General features: G+C 43.2%; 1 protein-coding gene across 1 annotated transcript in view; it reads left to right on the top strand.

Annotated features, from left to right (window-relative positions):
• The window catches only part of TRPM1 (transient receptor potential cation channel subfamily M member 1), a 109,075-nt gene that overhangs the window by 78,381 nt on the left and 9,319 nt on the right, over positions 1 to 21,375 (top strand). The window contains exons 18-26 of the mRNA XM_036842630.1: positions 2,456 to 2,578; positions 3,126 to 3,257; positions 5,321 to 5,449; positions 7,781 to 8,032; positions 9,123 to 9,297; positions 10,871 to 10,891; positions 11,670 to 11,814; positions 13,053 to 13,255; positions 14,212 to 14,344. Coding sequence (XP_036698525.1) covers positions 2,456 to 2,578; positions 3,126 to 3,257; positions 5,321 to 5,449; positions 7,781 to 8,032; positions 9,123 to 9,297; positions 10,871 to 10,891; positions 11,670 to 11,814; positions 13,053 to 13,255; positions 14,212 to 14,344 — 1,313 coding nt within the window. The remainder of the gene's footprint in view (positions 1 to 2,455; positions 2,579 to 3,125; positions 3,258 to 5,320; positions 5,450 to 7,780; positions 8,033 to 9,122; positions 9,298 to 10,870; positions 10,892 to 11,669; positions 11,815 to 13,052; positions 13,256 to 14,211; positions 14,345 to 21,375) is intronic.

Below are 21,375 nucleotides of genomic sequence, written 5' to 3'. Positions count from 1 at the left end.
AAAATATTATCATTTCAACATGTTTTTGAAAGGAAAAGAATCACTAATGAGATAGTCTATATGCTTTTTTTTGTACTAAGTCTTTGAAATCCAGTGGGTATTTTTCTATCATTTCCTTCTTTACCTAATGCTACTTTTAGATATAATGTCTACCCAAAGTTATAAATATTTGTAAGCATCAGATTTCCTTCCAAGCATTTTTAATTCACAACATAAATATATAATTATTTTAAAGCAGGGGTGGTTTGTTCTTTTTTTAATTTAATTCTTTGAATAGGTCATAAGGACATGCACATATTAAAAAATTAAAACTATTTTAAAGTGTAAGTGACAAGTCTCCTTCCCAACTCCTGTCCCCCATATGGCTTGTTCTACACATAGGCAACCACTGATATTTGTTTCTTATGTATATTTCCATATATAAAGCTACTATGAATAAATATTCTTTTTTTCCTTTTTTTCATGATGAAGTAAATATTCTTATTTTTTTTTTCCTTCTCACAAGGGTTGGCATAGTTATTGTTTTGTACCTTCCTTTTTCACTTCCTCTGGGACGCAGACTATTCCTTCATTCTTACCCGCTTCCCCAGTTCTCCTTCATGGCCGATGGCCGCAGTTTATGGCCAGTACCCAGTGAGGCCATGGAGGTCACTCCTGCCTGGGGGTGCTACACTCACTGCCACCATGAGTGCTCTTGGACACATACTGTGTCTCACGTATCTGCTGTATAAATGTCCAGAAGGGGAATTGGTGGCCCCATGGGGATATGCACTTGCAATCTTGATAGTTGTCCTTCTGTGGAGGTGTCCACCTATAGTGTAGGGAATGTTTTATTTTCCCACAATTCCACCAATACAGCGTGTGAGCAAACACTCCAGTCTAATGGTAAAAAATGAGATCTCTGTGTAGTTTCTTTGAATGTCTCTTATTATGAGTGAGGACAAGCCCATTTTCCTCTCAGTACAAATGTCCCTAAGTTCACTGCCTTTGCCCATTTTTCTGCTGGGTTGTTAGAATTTTTCTTCTTGACTTCTAGAAGATCCTTTCTAAGTAGAAAGATTAGCCCTTTGCCTGTCACATGAGCTGCAAATATGTTTTCCCAGAAGTTATTTTTTACTTTGGTTAAGGCATGTTTTCATTGTGCAGAAGTTTGTGATTTTTTTTCAGTATCAAATATATTGATCTTTGTTTTGATTGCTTCTTGATTTGGGAGCCTAATTAGAAAGGCCTTCTCTTACTCTCCATTTATGAAAGAATTTTCATGTGGTGATTGTTAGTTGTTTTATCTTCTCTCTGTGCCCCCTCCCTTTTTTTTCTTTCACGAAATATTGGAGCTAGATGCAATTTATTCTGGTGTATGTGTGAGATATGGATCTAACCTAATTATTTTCTAGATGATCACCCAGTTTCTCAATACAGTTTATTAAATAGTCATCTTTACTCCTCCCATTGGAGGTGGTGTTTGTATCACAAACTAATTGCCTATGTGTAGCTGAATCTTTTTCTGGACCTTCTATTCTGCTCTATTGTTTGGTCTCTTCATGCACCTGTACCACTTTGTTTTAATTATTGGTGCTTTATAATATAATTTTTAGTATATGGTAGAAATAACCCTTTTGTGTTACTCTCTTTTTTTTTAAGATTTTTTTGATGTGGACCATTTTTAAAGTCTTTATTGAATTTGTTACAATATTGCTTCTCTTTTATGTTTTGGTTTTCTTGGCTACGAGGCATGTGGGATCTTAGCTCCCCAACCAGGGATCAAACCCACACCCCCTGCCTTGGAAGGCGAAGTCTTAACCACTGGACCGCCAGGGAAGTCCCCCTTTTGTGTTATTCTTAATAATGGATTGCTGAGGGGAAACTTCAAAAAATTAGCATTGATCATTGGGAACAGAGTTCAGTATTGGAGACACACTGCACGGCACTGACAAAAATGACAAGGGTTTCCATCTATAAGCTAGGCCATCTTTTTGCTGTCTAGGCTGAGCCCAAGTAAATCCTATATTCATCAGTCACGTTTGTCTTCCAACTCTTGGTCCATATATTCACATTGACATCTAAGTTATTCCTATATAAAATATTTTTGGTCTACTTCACTAGAGGTATCATTTTATTTACTTATTTATTTTTACTTACTATATTTTACTTTAAAAAATTGCCTGCTTTGAAACTCTATGCAAGATCTTCTCTTTTTAAGTCAGGATTCCACACAATACTGCTTGCTGTTCATCTAGAACAATTTGGTGGATGATCTTAAATTTCTCAGTGTCTGCAGTTCTATCAATATACCAAACGGAATAAGCCACAGACCGTCAGAGCAGAGATAGACCTGTTCCAGGGCTGCTAGATTACTGAGTAATGCTGAAGATCATAATTAAAAATTTTTTGCCTATACTGGGAAAATTTTCAAGAATTGCCATAGCTTAAAATCCACTTTTTTCATCATACCTAGGTTATCATGGGGATTCTTCTCCCCCCGACCATCTTGTTTTTGGAATTTCGCACCTCTGATGACTTCTCATATCAAACATCCAAGGAAAACGAAGACGGCAAAGAAAAAGAGGAGGAGAATATGGTCAGTGATACCCTTGATTCTAAAAGTATCCATCAACTCTCATTTTCAAAATAGTTGTGATTTCTCTCGCTGTGAATTTAGAAACTGCAAGAATTGGGGACATTTTTATAATCCTTGATTTTTTTTTAAACATCTTTATTGGAGTATAATTGCTTTACAATGGTGTGTTAGTTTCTGCTTTATAACAAAGCAAATCAGCTATACATATACATATGTCCCCATATCTCCTCCCTCTTGCGTCTCCCTCCCACCCTCCCTATCCCACCCCTCTAGGTGGTCACAAAGCACCGAGCTGATCTCCCTGTGCTATGCGGCTGCTTCCCACTAGCTATCTATTTTACATTTGGTAGTGTATATATGTCCATGCCACTCTCTCACTTTGTCTCAACTTACCCTTCCCCCTCTCCGTGTCCTCAAGTCCATTCTCTACGTCTGCGTCTTTTATAATCCTTGATTTTTGAGGCACCTGTCTGTTAAATATGGTGCTGGAGTCCAAGGCGTTTCCCATCTGGCAGCCTGCTTGCCACGTGCTCTGCTCTGTTTCCAGGATGCGAATGCAGACACTGGCTCGAGAAAGGGGGACGAGGAGAATGAACAAAAAAAGCAAAGAAGTGTTCCCATCGGGACCAAGATCTGCGAATTCTACAACGCTCCTATTGTCAAGTTCTGGTTTTACACGGTAAGCTCCCCACCCTTAGCCTTCACCATTTAGCATGTTTTAGACATGTCAGAATGAAGAAAATTGTCAAGGGCTTAAAAAGAGTGTTTTTTTAAAAAAAAAAATCAATGGATTAAAATTAATTATGGAAACAGAAGTGGGACTAACTCAGAATCTTCAACTAAAATTGGATCTAGATAGATATCTTGTCATATATTTATACATAGGAATGTGGCCATCCTAGCCCCAAATACACCATTTCATAAAGCAAAATAGTCATATTCTATTTGCTCAAGATGAAGGATTTTTCAAATGTCTTTAGTAATACAAACTTAGGGAAGTAGAGTTTTATTCCAACAATGAACAAAGATGACTAGTATTTAGAGAGCAAGCTCACAGATGTCATTTTTCAGGAGACTGACGGGGTTACTCAAAGAGTAGGGTTGAACCCAGAGCATGAAGTCCTGGATTAGAGGAGCAAATCAAGGCACCTCCACTCTCAGGTGCAGGCCACACTGACCTCGTGACCACACTCCTCCAGCCCCATCGGTGGCCTCTGTCTGGACGGCTCCAGCAGAGCGGTGCACCCAGAACAAGAGTGGTCCAGCCTTATGCACGCGGATGGGCAGGAAAAGTGGGTCGAGGAGACTGGAGCAGCTTGGAAGGCTTTGGAGGAAACTGGCTCAGGTGCAGGCCGTCCCAGCAGGGGTGGCAGGCATGCTGTGGTTCCTGCAGCCACTGTGGTCGGGGGAGGGACAATACTCATGAAGTCCCAAATGCCAAGCAGCAGCCACGCCTGGCACGTCCTGGCACCGCGGTCCTATTAGTGACTGGGCGCGAGCAGGTGATGGGAGGAGAGGAGCCAGGTCCAAAGCCATGGACAGGGTGATGGATGAGGAGGGCAGAAGGCAGAGGCAGAGCTCTGGGGCCTGGCACCCAGCGGGCTGCATGGGGACCCAGGCCAACTATAGCCCGGACACCCAACCTTTTGGCAGCCACATCTGGCAATACCACCAAAGCCACAGCTGCCCACCTGTTCTGGTCAGAACCAGCTGAGGACCAGGAAGATACCTGACCTCCACAGATGCGTATGAAGAAGGCAGAGCCAGGGGGCTGATGAGCTTTGGGCGTCTCCCCAGGAACTCTCCCCAGGGCCTCTAAATGCTGCCTCTGGATGTGGGGAGGGGGTCGCACGTTTTATAGCTTGCCAGGGGTTCCCAGCACAGCCCCACTTTGAGAACTCTTGCTCCAATCCTCCTGCAAAGACTAGATAGTGGATACATGGGATGCTACCTGTATCCTGGTAAAACTTAAACAATCAGGAGGGGGGCATCTTTAAAAAAAAAAAAAAAGGCTGCAAATCACAAATATACAGTTGCTAGTATACACCCTCCCCCCCACCTCCCCAAGACTTCAGAAGGGGCCTGTACCCATGGTGCGTACTGCTTCAGAGTGAATCAACCTCGGTCATCTTCAGACCACCTCCCTCCACCTCATAGCTCACTCCCATATCCCTCCCAACTCTACATGCCGCAAGGATAGGCACGCTGCTGTGGGCACAGCACATCACAGACGTATCAGGGCTGACCGAGGGGCCTCAACACAGGTGTGTGTACCTGGGAAGACACCTCATGCCATCCTCCTCCCTTCGAACCTCCCACATCCATCAGCAGTGGAAAGGTTCAAGAAGGAAATTTGCAAGGCAGGGAAGAGTCAGTAACATTTTCCAATTTCCAGGAATGTAGAGGGCACACCAGTCAACTACTAAAAGTTTCCCGACTCATCATAATTTCGTGCAACTTTATAATTTCCCCTTGAGGCTGATAGTAGCAACAAATACATCTTCATTTAGAGAATGGACTGTCAGTGCCCATATCGCACTAAAGTACAAAATGCCTCCCCCTCTGCCTCAAAGTCCTCTGCCTGTACCGGTGATGTGAGTGGAAGTTTTCCTCTAAAGGATTCGGTGCACCTGGAAATGAAAATTTGTTTTAGAAGAAGTGTCCACTTGTAAATAGGGTTTCTAAGTTTTTTTCAGGCACGTGTGACCTCCCCAGACACCGCTCACGGTTTCTGCCTTTCAGATATCTTACCTGGGTTACCTACTGCTGTTCAACTACGTCATCCTGGTGCGGATGGAGCGCTGGCCCTGCCTCCAGGAGTGGATCGTCATCTCCTACATCGTGAGCCTGGCCCTGGAGAAGATTCGGGAGGTGATGCTCCAAAGGCCTGTCCCAGCTCCACCCACCACTGACTTCAATTCGGATATATCTTCTTTAAAAAAAAAAAAAATTTTTTTTTTTTTTTTGGCCGCGGGGCATGCAGGATCTTAGTTCCCCAACCAGGGATCGGACCCATGCCCCCTGCAGTGGAAGCACGGAGTCTTAGCCACTGGACCGCCAGGGAAGTCCCCAGATGTAGCTCCTTATTTTAAAAACGTATCGTGCAAATCCCAAGTGCCGTGGAACTTCTCTTTCGAGGTGTCACAATCCCAAGTTGGTTCCATTCCCTTGCTTGAGATTTATACACCTTCTGCTTCCAACTGAATTTGAACTTGGAAATCAAAACACAAGGCAGAATAGATGATGTTTAGTAATAAAAATAAGTCTGAGTGCCTAGAAAAGCAGCATAAATGCTGCCAGGTACCTGAGATAAACCAATGACTCCAATTGGGTACAAATTGGGGCTCCGTTTTCTCAGAGCTGGAAGTAGAAAGGGAGATGTAGGAGATGACATTTCTCCTGTAACTCAGGACTTTGAACCACACTTGTCCTCCCTCCAACCCAGATGGGGATTCTTGTGCAAGGGGTTTATTAAAGGAGAACTCCCAGGAGAACAGAGAGAGGCAGCAGGGTGGCCAGGCCAGAAGAGGGGACGGGGCTGAGCAAGGTGTGGCTTCAGTGGAATCTGTCCCTGGCCTAATCCTGCAGGGGACTCTGAGTGTAAGTAATACTGTAGAGTCTGTCCCACTTTGACCAAAGGGAACAGACTTTTGTCCCCACATCAGCCAGCCATCAGCATCTCTGGGAAAGCGGCTGCAATTGCCCAAGGGGGCAGGTGGGAGCCGAACAGCGGCACCTGCAGCAGATGGGGGCTGGGTGCACCCACCTGGTGGAAGCCTCCAGTGCCTCTGGGCAGGCCGCCAGCACAACTGCTGCAAACAGAGGGAACAGGATTTTCAAAGAAGTATTGAAAAAGGACAGACACCATCTCATGCAGACTCGTGTCACAGGAGACTTGAAACTAACATGTAACTTCAAGAGGGCAACCCCTGCAGGCAGCAGAGGAAATATGGGCCAGGTCCTTTTCTTTCTAATATCATCTGCAAGTTTTAATTTTTTGTATCAGCTTATAAAGGGAAAGCTTATAGCCAAGAAAAAGTGAACTTGAGAAAGCACACAGCAGAATTTCATATTCTTTCTGATAGAGAACCAATATTCTTATTTTGCAATCAGCAGTGACCCTTTCACTGAACTGAAAAAGTATCACTGGCAGCTTCTTCCCAGGAGAGCTAACTCGAGGCTGTCAGTCTGATGACAGCCCGAGAAACGCAGAGTGCCAAATCTAAAATGTTATAACACATCTCCTACTACTCCTGTTTCTTTTCTAGCTGGGCTTCATTCAAACTTTGCCCACTTTACAACTGGGATTTCCCAAGTGGCCTGCCGTGCCACCTCTAGGGACACCGTGAGCTCACTGAGCATCAGCCATGTGCTGACACTGTTCTTTACCTCCCAGTTATAGGAAAGAGGGTGGGCGGCCATCAGTCAGAGTGCACAGGTTGTTAAACTAGTGAACGCCTTCTGGGTTGGCCCATAAATAGCCACCACCCCATCCCACCTCTGGAGTCCCCAGAACCTCCCCAGAGTCTCGGTAAGTAAAGGGGTACCACTTTTAAGACCCCCACCCTGCTGCACGCCATAGCTGCATACGTGGGGCTTGCTCTAAGTGTGCCCGTGCCTGCTGCTTGTTAAATATTTTCAGGTTTACTCTGAGGAAATGTCCCTTTAATCAGTGGTGATTTTGAAAGAGTAAGCTCTCGAGCAGGAGAAAATCAAGTTCAGCTTTCCCCTGACTTCCCATCTCTGAGTTACAAAGGAATTTTGGCTGATAAACATTTCCCATCCCAGTTCTGCCATCTCCCCTGGGTGGACTGCCCCTCTGTGGGACCACACAGGTTTATCTCTGCTCTAGAGTTTTCCTCCTGGACTAACTCTGGAACGTGGGCTCACAGGCAAGTGTCCAGAGAATTAGAAAAGGGATCAAAAGGCAGCTACTTTAATTACAGCCAGAGGGACATAATTTAGAAGGCATTTCCTGAGAGTTTGTGAAACCCTGACTCTAGGAATACAGAGGATTTTGTGGAATTTCCCTTTCTAGATATGTTTTTCTGCCTGAGAAGATTAGTACTTAGAAGTCTTGAGCAGGAAAGGGGACCAGATGCCCTGGAATGCTGCTCCAGTCCTAATGTCCCAAGATTCTAAGAAGACAAGTCTTCCAATACCACGCTCCCTTGTTTTTTGTTCTTTGGCATTTCTTTACAGATCCTCATGTCAGAACCCGGTAAACTCAGCCAGAAAATAAAAGTTTGGCTTCAAGAATATTGGAACATCACAGACCTCGTGGCCATTTCCATGTTCATGATTGGAGCCATCCTCCGCCTACAGAAGCAGCCCTACATGGGCTATGGCCGCGTGATCTACTGCGTGGATATCATCTTCTGGTACATCCGTGTCCTGGACATCTTTGGTGTCAACAAGTATCTGGGACCCTATGTGATGATGATCGGAAAGATGGTTAGTCCTGACGCCCCGTGAGTAACTACAGACACCGAGACTGTGGTTAGGACCTGAGGCCAGGCCTCCAGCGTGGCTCTGTTGCATTTCATTTGATCTTTCCCTTGCAGTTGGTTTCCTACAGGAAATGTTCTTTGCTTTAAGATACATAGTTCTTCTACATACTGACAATTTAATTAAATCCAATTGACGAACGTGAGGTTGAGGGCCTACTGTAGGTACATGTATTTCTGGCAATAACCCGATGCATAACCTCCTAACGTGCAGTAGAAGCCAGAGACAAAGGGGGCCCGGGGTCACCCTCCCCTACCCCTACTCCACACAGTCTTCAGCTCATGTGCTCTGGCCTGGAGTGGACACGGGCAATTCGTGTGATGAGGTCAAGACAAATCCATGGCAACATTTACTCCAGAACAGGCCATAAAATATGAAACTAAAAATGAACCAGCAGATCATCCTTACATCACTTAAAATAGCCCAAGTGTTGGGACTGGTCCCAGAAGAAAGGAAGTCTTCCAAGCTTAGGAATAACTCTTTGTAGGGCAAGTTTTGAGCAAAGGGATATATGGTTGAGCTAATCCCAGCCAGGGCCCTCATCTTCAGGGATGTTCAAAATTAAGAATTATATAAGGTCAGTATCCATAGTAACCAGAGCATTGCTCATTGTAACTACTCACTGTTTGTATAACGAATGAATATCAGTATGTACTCTCAACTCATGATCTCATTACCTCCTTAGATATCTACTCCTCTTACTCCTTAGTTTCCCTCACAAATTCCTGTATTTTCCCATAATTGTTCCCTTTCTCCATTTGCAGTTGTAGTTACTAGAGGAATTTGTTTATGGGTAACAATAGAGGAGAAGAAAGATTGAGAGCATGAGATGAGAATGGCAATGTTCTAGAATAAGGTGTATGCATTGCATGAAGTACAAGAATCAGTAGCCCACGGATGGGATGGAGGGAGGGGAAAGAAGCTTCCTCCATCCTAATTAAGCACTCATGAAGTCTTTGAGGAGCACAATGTAATGAACCAGGTGAACTTGGCCCATGAGTCAAGACAGTAAGAGGCCCATTTCCTCTCTCCTCAGATGATTGACATGCTGTATTTTGTGGTCATCATGCTGGTGGTGTTGATGAGTTTCGGAGTAGCCCGTCAAGCCATTTTGCATCCAGATGAGGAGCCTTCTTGGAAACTGGCCCGAAACATCTTCTACATGCCCTACTGGATGATCTACGGAGAGGTGTTTGCAGACCAGATAGACCGTAAGAATAGAATTCATAGTAAGATTCTCTTCCCTGCTTCCCAAGGCAGATGATCAATTCCAAATTAATGGAAGAGCCTGTGTTAATTTGGGAATAAAGTATTTTTTATTCTGCCATAGGCATCAAATTATTTTATGAAGAAATCAGTGCAGATTATGAAATACAGATTTTTGAGACATCGGTCCTGTCTTCTACTCTGAGAACCACTAACTGGAATTCTGAGTCTCACATCCCTTGAGCATGTCCTACACATGAATGTAGTCCCAATGCCAACATCCTAATTTTTCTTCAACCTGAATCTCTTTCTGCCCCGAGATAGAGCTGGTAGTGTTATTTCAGTCAAATGAGATAGTGACTATTGCCATGTGTCATCCTCTTCTTCAAGCTTCAGAACCCATTTTCCACATAGCTATCCATTTCCTCTTCACTCCTGGAGTGATATTTTTGTATTATCAACAGTATTCTGGATGTTAGCAGAGGAAATGAGCTGCAATCCTGCATGGATTTCTGGGGAATGCAGGCCCCAGCTCTGGCCAGGCTGAGCTGGTAGGTCACAGTGTCTCTTGTGTTGTAGGGAAGTGAAGTTCAAATGCTCTTATGCTATTTCACCCAGACAGTTACGGCATCACCAATGAACGAGCATCTTCAGACCTATTTTCATGTTAGCACCAATATTTTAATTTGCATGTTGTGCTCTGTCAAAAAGCACCAGGTACAATAGCATGGCTGCTACTTCCAGTAGAAGCAGAAGCTTCTTGAGAATAGAAGGTTCTGAACATCCTTGCCTTGTAGAAAATGCAGGGTTGTTCGGTATATCTCCACTAAGTGAGACTGATAACCAGTCGCACAACGCCTTCTACCTACTGGCTTTCATCACGTGATTCAGAACACATCCTTATCATGAGTATCTCAGAGTCAATTAGCGAATGTGTTTGTAGCTTGGTAAACCAGAACATAAAAATCTAATTTGGTTTCAAAGGAATATTAGCTTCAGTAAACATACATAAATGCTAAAAGTCCCTGGATCCAGACGTAAGTTGTAATATTTTTATTTTTTTTAACTAAATTGGGTAACAAGAGAAGATGAAGAGGCAAACTTGAGGCTATTTTCAGTGACACCATGAAATGTAGGTTTTCAGTTCTTGGTCTGATTATTTCATAATAATTTTGTATTTATTTGTGCTTATGATGTGTTTGTGTTGGGATACAGGGAATGCTTGATTGGTCAACCTACATGTTAAAATGATCATCTGTCAGTAGCCTCATGTCTTTTTCACAGTTTTTTTCACTAGTGAGTTTTGCTATTGCTTATGACGTGGTAAAATAAATATTCATGAAATATATATACATATATTTCCTAGAATTAATAATGTGTAAAATTCTCCTAAGTAGATCACTGTTTCCAAGCGTGAATCTGTAATTCCCAAGCTTGAACACTTTACATTTCTTGACAGCAAAACAGATCTTGTGTTGTTCATCATTTGTTTGACTTTTCTCTCAACTGTCTTATTTTTTTTCTTCCTTCCTTTCAAAACTAAAAAAAATAAAATGCTGCTTTCCAATCACTCTATAGTGTACGCCATGGAAATTAATCGTAAGTTTATGCATAATTGATGACTCTAGTCCATGAAATGTGTGTATTAATTAGTTTCTTCCTCAGCTAATTACCGATAGTCTTATACCAGTTTCAAATATTTCTCTTGTTTTTTGGTGTCAGTACTTTTTTAAATGATAAGGAAGTGAAAAGTAAATAGACTATAAATTCATGGATATTACTTCACTAATTACTGTTGAGATCATCCTCTCTTTTTCTTCAGAAAATAAGTCCCATATGATCAAAGTGGCATTTCAAATGAGCAGAGAGAGAAAAGATTCTTTTTCAAACATCGCTCAGAACAGTCAATTAATGGATTGGAGGCTAGGGGGGATCCTTACCTCCTACCTCATAATAAAATTATTTTCAAAGTTAATGTACAAATGACCAAGAAGACAACATAAGTTAATGTTAAATAATTAGAAGACCCAATCACTTTCTAATGGATAACAGTAAAGAAACCATAGACGCATAGATAGATGCGTCTGCTTAAAAATGAAGAACTTCTGTATATGACAAACACAACACAGAAATGAGAAAATGTTTACAAATATAACAAGTTAAGAATGACTATCTGTGAGTGCAGAAATGAGTTCCTTATCTCCTTTGTATGAATTGATATTTTTCAATTATTATGATTATTTCAAAATTATTGCTTATGAAATCAGAAAAAAAACATAGTAAAAATGAAATAGGTCCTTTAATAGCATAGGTCAGTTTATTTATTCTTTTCATTCTATGTAAAGGACAAGCACAAAAAGACAGACTCTCGTTTCAGCTCCTTGTGGTGACAACCAGTACGATGAGGAGGGCAAGCGGCTCCCTCCCTGCATCCCGGGCGCCTGGCTCACGCCCGCCATCATGGCATGCTACCTGCTGGTGGCCAACATCCTGCTCGTGAACTTGCTCATCGCCGTTTTCAAGTGTGTGTCACCGCTGATGACCGTATATTTGTTATTTATTATTTTACAGATTTTCAGTGTAATCTCAGAAATCTCCCAGGTTGCCCAGGATTTACATGGAATTCCACTAGGGCTTTCAAATGCGTAGAATTTTTCACAATGTTTTTTTGTTCAACCATAATCAGCCTTCATGTATTCCTAAATCAAGAGTTGACACTTAAATACATTTAAATTCAATCTTGGTTAGTATTTTAACACTTTTGGCATGTATTTTAATCTAATGAAAATATTTTCTTAGATGAAAGTCTCCTGAGACAGAGAAGATTTATCAAACTGAGCCTTGAATTCATTATCAGAGGCACAGAAAGCAAAGTTAATTTCATAGGCTGTGACAATTACTGTACTATTATATGAAATATTTTTCTTATCACTTACCGAATAGAAGATAAAATGGCCTAAGAAAGAAATGGCTTAAAATCCACAATCAAATTTCTTGTAAAACTTGCCCCTTTTGGCATGATATGTTGAGGATGTGACCATGCTTAATAAATGTTGAAAAAATTTATTTTAGTTTCTAAGATGAAAAATGTGAGGGAAAAATCCTTCACAGAAATATAGACTCTCAGAGCTGACCAGGGCATTGGAGAGAATCTGGTTACACTCCTGACTTGACAGATGAGAAAATGAAGGTTGACAGAGGTTAACTGACTTTTCTAAGGTCCCCGTGTAGACAACACGCTTGATCAGGATTCCAACAATTCTAGGCTTACTGCCTCCCACTGGAAACTCAAAGAAGACAAAGACTGTACCTACCCAACATCCAAAATAACCCATCTTTGGTCAAAATGTTCAGTAATTAATCAACTCAGTTCCAAAAAAATGTAGTCAGCTAGTTGACTGAATTTAAAGTTTAAATACTTCAAAATGCTTAGTGGGATGGCTCATACCTTTAAATATATGAAATAAAATTTCCTGAGCAGTCAGTAGACTGTGGTGTGGTTTCGCAAGAAAGCAGTGGGTAGCAATTTCAATACACTTAATTCTTAATTATTTATATGAGTAAAATGTCCTTGAATGTTGGTAAGCCACGCTGATAGATAAACCAAAAGACAGGTCATTCAGAGTCAGTACTAACTTGTGGAATGACCCCAAAAGGCCATTTCATTGCATATTTTCAATTCAATGTGAGTAACTCTGATTGCCCTGGGAAATCACAATTAAAAGTAATACAACTAACTAAACATGTATTCTTTTTAAAGCAATACCTTCTTTGAAGTAAAGTCAATATCCAACCAAGTGTGGAAATTCCAGCGTTATCAGCTGATTATGACATTTCATGACCGGCCAGTCTTGCCTCCACCAATGATCATTTTAAGCCACGTCTATATAATCATTATGCGTCTCAGCCGCCAATGCAGGAAGAAAAGAGAAGGGGACCAAGACGAACAGGATCGTGGATTGAGTATGTGCAGGACTCTTTCATTTCTATCTTGGGCTAATCTAGAAAGACTATTCTAATTGGATACCTGCATGGAAATCTCCTTAAACTACTTAAATGTGTGAAAACACAGCACTCTATCCAAATGCTATTCTTTGCAGAATGCTTCTCATTTTATGCTGATTTTATTCTAGTTTTGTTTATTTATTAGTAATTAATATCACTGAAAGTCCACTCATGAAGAGATGAGAAATTGAGACAGTTCTTGAAAATAACTTTTCTCTATAAATCCAATGTTCCTTTCAAAATGTTTATATATATATAAATTTATTTATTTATTTATTTTTGGCTGCGTTGGGTTCTTGTTGCTGCGCACGGGCTTCCTCTAGTTGCGGCGGGTGGTGGTACTCTTCTTTGCAGCGCGTGGGCTTCTCATTGCAGTGCGTGGGCTTCTCATTGCCGTGGCTTCTCTTGTTGCGGAGCACGGGCTCTAGAGCACAGGCTCAGTAGTTGTGGTGCACGGGCTCAGTTGCTCTGCGGCATGTGGGATCTTCCCGGACTAGGGCTCGAACCCGTGTCCCCTGCGTTGGCAGCCGGATTATTAACCACTGCACCACCCGCGATGTCCTCAAAATGTTTTAGTGTGTTGCATCTAAAGAGAATGGGAAGATACTCCTGTCCACTTGACTCTATCCATAAAATACATGCAAAACGTTTTCTGGAAAATCATACTTGGTTTCACTTTCCGAATAGCTGTAATTTGGATTTTTGTGTTAAAAAGTGAGCCGTTTAGCTCCAGCGGAAATGTCAATATGATCGCCGCATATTACAAGGAGTCTTTGTGTGATAACCAGCGGCAGGAGCAGGGAGCTGCCTGCAAGGGATGGGGAAGGGAGCTTGGTTAAAGGCAGGCTGTGAAATTCGCAAGGACGCACCTACCTGGCTGGTTTCTCACGTGGCAACCGCTTCTGCCTTTGCAGAGCTGTTTCTCAGCGACGAGGAGCTGAAGAGGCTGCACGAGTTTGAGGAGCAGTGTGTCCGGGAGCATTTCCAGGAGAAGGAGGACGAGCAGCAGTCGTCCAGCGAGGAGCGCATTCGCGTCACCTGTGAGAGGTGCGCCTGGGGCGTGGCCACCGCGGGGCGCGGCGCGCAGGGCGCAGGGCCAAAGGGTGCGGCTCCTCCGTCCCGTCTAAGGGGAATGCCAAGTCCATTTACACATTCACTCCCAGTTCTCCTGTTGACTCAACTTTGGCTTTTTAACGTGTTCCCCACCCCCCAAAGTAGTGTGAAAGTTCCAAATGATGGTTACATATTGTATATAGAAGTGAATGATGACATTTATCATAAATATTCCAGGCCAAAACCAAACCAAAACAAACAAAACCCTGATGGTTCTTGCCCACCCCCAAAGTGGGCGCTTTTACAATACAATACATGGAGAGAACCTTCAGGTGCAGGGCTGTGTAACTGCTGGGGACGTTTCTCCACGCCCTTGACATATGTTGTTGCCTTGGCCAAGTGTGGTCTGCCCTGGCTTGACCTCCTCATCCTGACTTGTGCTCTCCTTGCTCCTTCCCAACACCTTTCCAACCTCACGGAGCAGAGGTACAGGAGGGGCAGAGGCGTCTGCCTTGGGTACCCAGCAAGATCAGTATCATGAAGATGTCAGTGCTTACTACGTGGGGAATGGACTGCTTGCCTATATGGGGCAGTGAGTAAATGAGCAGAGGAGGGCAGGTCAGGGAGGAACTGAAAGGGTGATGTGTTCCATACTTTATAGTATTGCTTCTCCTGCGGCTGCAAACTGCAGAGCCACCAGCACAGGTAGACGGGAACGATCAACCCGCACTAGAGACATTTTTTGAATCATAATTTTTGAGAACCTTGATCACTTCATAAAAGCAACTGAAGCTTGTTAAAGAGCATGAGAGTTGATAAAACGTTGTTCCAAAGAGTTTAATCAACAATGCGTGTAGGGCTTCCCTGGTGGCGCAGTGGTTGAGAATCCGCCTGCCAATGCAGGGGACACGGGTTCGAGCCCTGGTCTGGGAAGATCCCACATGCCGCAGAGCAACTAGGCCCGTGAGCCACAACTACTGAACCTGCGCATATGGAGCCTGTGCTCCGCAACAAGAGAGGCCGCGATAGTGAGAGGCCCGCGCACCGCGATGAAGAGTGGCCCCCGCTTGCCGCAACTGGAGAAAGCCCTCGCACAGAAACGAAGACCCAACACAGCCAAAAATAAAAAATAAATTATAAAAAAAAACAATGCATGTAGAAGGATGAGTGTGGCGAGGGAGACATGCCTGAGGGGATTCCAGAGCCTCATTCTATCCTGGAGTCTTCAGCATTAAAGTTTTCTGATACCGTGTATATCGTCTGATATACGTGTGTATATTGAGAAACATAAAAACATGGTAGGACTTCAAGAGACTATTTCAGCACATACTTCCCAATCAGGGGCCCCAGCAATTATAGCAGAATTCACAATACACCGTGAAATCTTCGTGGTGGGTGTTCAGGCCAGTGGCTCCACCTCAGCCCACAGGAGGGATGATGCCCCCGGCAGCTGCAGAGCTCTACCCCTCCCGCCCTCCTAGACCTAGTCAACTTGCAATCCTACCAGCCAAACTCGAAGGTTATCTGCACCAACCTTCGGCCTTAATAAGGTATATTTTCAATAAAACTTTGGAACACTTCTTTGTTATTTTACTGGTAATTACTAACCTTTCAAGATATAATCATGATTTCATTATGAGAAAGATAAGGTGCCCCCATCTTGATAACCTAACTTCCACTTTCTAGTTAGACATTAACTTGAATGGAATCACAGGCGTAATTTACCATGGATGGAAATGGTGTTCTCTTTCACCCTGCCTCCTCCCCTCCTCCCTTCCCAGAGCAGTGTTTGGATTTTTACCGTTTTTGGACCAAGGCTCCAGGAATGTGGTTATCAGGTCGCTACCAAATTGCATTTTCCCCTTGGGGCTCCGAGCACACGTAAGAGGAATGAAAGTGCATGGGGCAGTAAAAACAGGCTACTTCCCGTTTGCCTTGGCTGAGCTCCCCGGGGTGACGGGAGCACATTCCTGCCCCTCCGGTTCCCTTTGTTGACTCTTTCTTGGCTGAATCATAGGTGAACGCCAGAGACAGAAAAAGGAGGTCCGGAGAAGGGAGCTTTCCTTCACCCTTAACCAGTACCACTGGGGAGCAAGAGATGGTGGGAGAATGGGAAAAATTAGTTATTTCTACCTAACTGTTGGCACCAGTGATTACTTTTTTTTTCTTTTCTTTTATTGAAGTATAGTTTATTTACAGTGTTGTGTTAGTTTCAGGTGTACAGCAAAGTGATTCAGTTATACATATACATATATCCACTCTTTTTCAGATTCTTTTCCCATATAGGTTATCACAGAATATTGAGTAGAGTTCCCTGTCCTATAAAGTAGGTCCTTGTCGGTTATCTGTTTTATATACAGTAATGTGTATATGTTAATCCCAAATTCCTAATTTATCTACTTTTTCTGTAGTCGCTTTTTTTTTAATTGAAGTATAGTTGATCTACAATGTTTCGGGTGTACAGCAAATTGGTTCTGTTATAGTGGTTCCATTTTATATATATATATATATATATAAATTCTTTTTCAGATTCTTTTTCCTCATAGGTTATTACAAGATGTCGAATATAGTTCCCTGTGCTATACAGTAGGTGCTTGTCATTTATCTATTCTATACATAATAATGTGTATCTGTTAATTCCAAATATTTAATTTATCCCTCCCATCAGTTATTACTTTTAAAATCACATTTTTGAGTACTCAGATGTTTCTGCCACTTCTTTAATCTTCCTTATAGATTTGGTTGCTTTCATTTTCTGCGTCACCATTTGCCGTTTGATGATTTTCCTGCTCTTCTCTCAGTGGGACTGGCCTCAGCACTATGAGGATGGCAGGGTCTGGTTAGGGGTGAGCATCTGTGATCAACACCGTTGGTGTCTGTCCCTTCCTGACCTCCCTGTGGTCCGGGCACCCTGCAAAACCTGGGCCAGTGATTTGCAAACGTGTTCACACCGGCAGTTTACACACTTGTCGTGCTCCTCCATGCAGGGTGCTTTGAGGGCTTAGGTTCAGGAACCAAATTCATGACTTTCCCCTATTGCTTGGAAAGGTATATATAAAATTCTACCAAATTAACCATTTATTTTTATCATAGAATTTCAACATTTTGTAAATTCCAACATTCAGTCCCTCAAGAAGAGATGTACCATGTGACTCAGTTTTTAGCTAACACAGCGCTGGTTGCAACCGGGCATTTAACCCAAAGCCCCAGGCACCAGCCCACCCAGCTGTCTCAGGGCACCGCCCTCAGGCTTTTCCTCCCAAAACGTCCCCCCTGTGCTCCATGAATAGCACCACTGCCATCTCATTCAGCAAGACAGTCACTGGCAAAGCATTCGGAGTCCTCCCTCTTCTGCACTAACAATCCCCAAGTCGGATCACTTCCCCTCACCTATAAATCATGGTCCACCCACATCTTTCCTTCTCTACCCCCAGCACCTGAGTACCAGCCAGCATCATTTTTCACTTGGGTTCCTGCAGCTGTCCCCTCAGAAATCAGTCCTTGGAATTCAGTCTTGCTCTTTCAGTCCATTTTACACCAGAGAGACTCTAACCAGCCCCCGCAGCCCCCGTCACCAGCTCGCCTGAAAAGCCCCCTCAGCGGCTCCCACCACTCCTGGGCCCGTGAGGCCCTGCCATCTGTCCAGCCGCACCCTGGACTGTCCGCCCCTCATGCTCAGTCCTCCAGTCTTGCTGGCCCTCTTCCACCCCCTCAAAGCCACTGCTTTCTTCCTGCCGCAGGGACTTTGCACATCCTCTTCCCTCCACCTGCTCATCTTTTGGAACTCTGCCCAAATGCCAATTCCTTCTGGCAAACTTCCCTGACCGCTTCACACCTTAGTAGACTAGGTCAGGGCTCTTGGAGTCTAAGCCCCACGAAGGCAAGGACCAGGTACAAATTCCACTCACCACGTTGTTCCCAGAGCCTGCACGTGGCCACGTAGCAGGAGCTCGATTTTTTGGAATGAATGAATGACTCCAAAGTTTGTCTCTTGATTTGAATGCAACTTTCTGTCCTGTCCTCCATGAGTTCCCTCCTGGAATATCAAATAGGAAATCAACGATGCTCCCTCTGGATTCAAAACTTTGGTTTTACTCTTAGGAATGAGGAACAACCTCAATATGCAAATGATTCTGGTCCCTGTAAAAGGAAGGATCCTTCAGATCAGCAAGATCAAAACAAGAGCTGGTGTTGGTACATGTTGTCTCTTTGCCCAAAGGCATAATATCAGATAAGCAAGAGGGCTGGTGCAGGGACAGCATTTACAAATAACTTCCCAGCACGAGCAAGGTAGAACTGGTCAACATAAACATTCTATTCTCGTCTCACCAGTTTAATAACTGGTAACAAGTATCCCTATCAATTGGAGCTTGAAGCCCACCTCTGTGTCTCTCGCAAGCCCACTGTTGAACACACCTTTCTTTTTGTGCTTTGGCATCCCCATCACTGGTCCACAGGTTCCAGAGCAATTGAGTTGGAAAGAATCCTTTCTGACAAAACTTTGTTAGAGATTCAACTTCCTTTTCTCAAACAATGAGAATTATGTAATCCAGTGTGTTTACCTTTTTTCATGGCTTCAAGGAAGCTTAGCATCAAACTTAATATTTAATTATAACAAGTGTATTATTGTAGGGTTTGGGAATATGTGGTGTATATTGCTCTTCTTATCTCCTCTACTCTTTCATATCTTTTATTCCATTTACATAAATTTATTTTCTATGTCTGATATTTCAAAGTATGCAGGATATAACTCATAAATCACACATTTTAAAAGCAGTTGGCCCTATACTTAAGGAGCTATAGGTCGTAGAGTAGCCAAACCTATAATAGCAGGCTCTGATTCCCCCAAAATTCTCTGGGTTAAGTGGTTTCTTGTCGTATTTGTGGATCTGGGTTAAGGTCTTGGGTTTCCTGTCGGCTTGATGGGAAACCAGCTGTTGATCTTGAGATCTTCTTTGGCGTCCTCTTCCCAAGTGACCAGGAAGAGAAGATTATGGTAAGAAAGACCCTGACAAGAAAGACAAGGAGAGAAACAAGACAGTAATTAGAAAAAGACCTGAAAGAAAGATCAGTCTTAGAAAGGAGGTGGGATTCCTCTGACGGAGAGAAGGTCGTCCAAAGACACACACGTAGGGATGGAGAAGGTTGGGGAAGAGCTCACCTGAATGCCTTAATCTTATAAATTAATAAGAGTCAACGGTGCTTGGATGATGGGGGAGGGGTGGGATGAAGTGGTGGAGTTTTGACATGCCTAGTAAATGACAATCTTTTTCCTTACCTGACTCTGAAAGCCAATTCAGAGAAAGACACAGACATCAGACAGAGGTAAAAATCTCAGCTTTATTAGTAATAAATGTTGTGCTAGAGGGTGTGGTCCAGTTCTTGCCAAATGCACACCCCAGAAGTAGATGTCCCCACCCAGTCACAGGCAGCACCAGCAGCCTGCAGACCTCCCTTCTTCCCTGCTAAGCTTACCGTTCGACCTAGACAAAGTGAGAATCCACGCTCCCTGCAGGCAGCTGGCTCCCAAAGAGAAAGAGAGAAGCATACTCATGTCCTGGTCCCCAAACTCCAGCCAGAAAATTAATTCTCTCAAGAGCAAATGAGGGACTTCCCTGGTGGCGCAGTGGTTAAGAATTCGCTGCCAGTGCAGGGGACACGGATTCGAGCCCTGGTCTGGGAAAATCCCACATGCTGCAGAGCAACTAAGCCCGTGAGCCACAACTACTGAGCCCGCATGCCACAACTACTGAAGCCCGCACGCCTAGAGCCTGTGCTCCCCAACAAGAGAAGCCACCGCAATGAGAAGCCCACGCACCGCAACAAACAGTAGCCCCCACTCACCACAACTAGAGAAAGCCTGAGCGCAGCAACGAAGACCCAACACAGCCAAAAATAAATAAATAAATTTATTTTTTTAAAAAAGAGTAAATGAAAGGCTGAATCACCCAACTGACAGAAACCCAAATGAAAAAAAAAATGAAAGCAATATGAGACATATGGGATAATATAAAACATGCCAATCTATACATAATAGGGATCCTGGAAGGAGGAGAAAGAGAAAAGGGGATTGAAAATGTATTTGAAGAAATTATGGCTGCAAAATTCCAAAACCTAAAGAAGGAAACAGATATCCAGATACAGAAAGCAAGCACAGAAGGCCCCAAACAAGATAAACCCAAATAGACCTGCACCAAGACATATTATAATAAAAATGGCAAAAGTTAAAGATAAAGAGAGGATTCTAAAGGCAGAAAGAGAAAAACAAAGAGTTAATTACAAGGGAAACCCCATAAGGCTATCAGCTTATTTCTCTGCTGAAACTGTTGCAGGCCAGAAGGGAGTGGCAAGATATATTCAAAGTCCTGAAAGGGAAAAATCTGCAACCTAGAATACTCTACCCAGCAAGATTATCAATTAGAATAGAAGGAGAGAGAAAGAATTTCTCAGACAAGCAAAAACTAAAAGAATACAGCAATATCAAACCTGTCCTACAGGAAATATTGAAAGGTCTTCTCTAAATAGAAAAGAATTAAGAATCTATAGGAAAGAGAAAATCACAATTAGAAAGTAAATCACTTAAGTAAGCCAGTACACAGATTAAATGAAACGCTGGAGAGAGGCCAGGAGTTTTACAGTCATGGAAAGTTCCGACACGTAAGAAGAAGCAATAGGAATGGTGGAAAGGAACCCGCCCAGCAACATTACAGATTTGAAGCCAGTAGGGAGGATTTGAGTTCACCTTGAGGGAAAATGCAGTAGGAAAGTTGTTAGCCAAGAGATTGCCTGGTGGGAACAATGGCAACCCAGCTGTGACTTTGTATTGGGCCAAGTCAATGTGGCTCCATGACTCTCATAGGTGACTGTGACATATTACAGCCCAAGGGCAAGGATGCAGAAAATGAGTGATGCATGAGGCACAGCAAAAGGGAGCTTGATGGGACCTTGCGGGTACCACGGTGATGTCAGGGTTTGCAAACGGCAGCATAAACATATTACATCGGCTCCAGCCACCATTTATCCCT

Source organism: Balaenoptera musculus, chromosome 2 (assembly GCF_009873245.2).
Source record: "Balaenoptera musculus isolate JJ_BM4_2016_0621 chromosome 2, mBalMus1.pri.v3, whole genome shotgun sequence".
In the NCBI taxonomy this organism is placed as follows: domain Eukaryota; kingdom Metazoa; phylum Chordata; class Mammalia; order Artiodactyla; family Balaenopteridae; genus Balaenoptera; species Balaenoptera musculus.
The sequence above is the reverse complement of the archived record's forward strand: the minus strand, read 5'-3'. Positions and strand labels throughout refer to the sequence as shown.